Consider the following 670-nt stretch of genomic DNA (forward strand, 5'->3'; position numbering starts at 1 on the left):
GTGCTGGGCCGGGGCGGGGAAGCTGTTTCGGCCCAGGCTGCTCCATTCCTCCACCTTGGGGCTGGGGTAAGGCGAGGGGTCGCTCGCTGCTGGGAAACATGGGGGGAAGGGGGGGTTAGAGTCAGGGGCCGGGATGCGGAGCACTTTGCTCCGGGCTGGAGACGGCTCCCGCTGCCCACGGGACGCCCCCGGGGAGCACGGGACGGGAAGCCCGTCCCTCGCCCGCTACACCTCGCTGAGCCTCCCGGGAGCCCCTGGCGAGGGTGATGCCCGGGGAGAAGGGACTCGGGTCCCTCCATGCAGCTGATGGCAGCCATCGCCGGCCGAGCCCGGAGCTGGCGGAGTCGCTCGTCCCCGCGCCCCTGCACTGGCGGGACGGAGCTGGCCCCCGGCACTTGTCCCCCGGGATCTCCGAAGGGGGATTTACGGGAATAGCCTCGCGCGCGCGTGTGTGTGTGCGTGCGAGTCCGAGGACACACGATATCCCCTCGATACCCCCTGTTAGAAATAAGTCTGACACGGCTGGAGACGAACCAGGCTCCAAACAAGTTTGGGACGAAAAAAAAAAAAGAAAAAAAGGACAAAAGACAAAAAGAAACTAAACAACAACAACAACAACAAAAAAAGAAAGAAAATAGAAAGAAAAAGAAGAGGAAAAAAGGAGGAAGAC

General features: G+C 61.6%; 1 protein-coding gene across 1 annotated transcript in view; it reads right to left on the reverse strand.

Annotated features, from left to right (window-relative positions):
* Positions 1–670, reverse strand: part of PAX9 (paired box 9) — a 29060-nt gene that overhangs the window by 15228 nt on the left and 13162 nt on the right. Inside the window, 1 exon segment of the mRNA XM_035902039.1 lies at positions 1–95. This exon segment is cut by the window's left edge and continues 1 nt beyond it. Coding sequence (XP_035757932.1) covers positions 1–95 — 95 coding nt within the window.

Source organism: Egretta garzetta, unplaced genomic scaffold (genome assembly GCF_000687185.1).
Source record: "Egretta garzetta isolate BGI_Z169 unplaced genomic scaffold, ASM68718v1 scaffold79, whole genome shotgun sequence".
Taxonomy (NCBI): domain Eukaryota; kingdom Metazoa; phylum Chordata; class Aves; order Pelecaniformes; family Ardeidae; genus Egretta; species Egretta garzetta.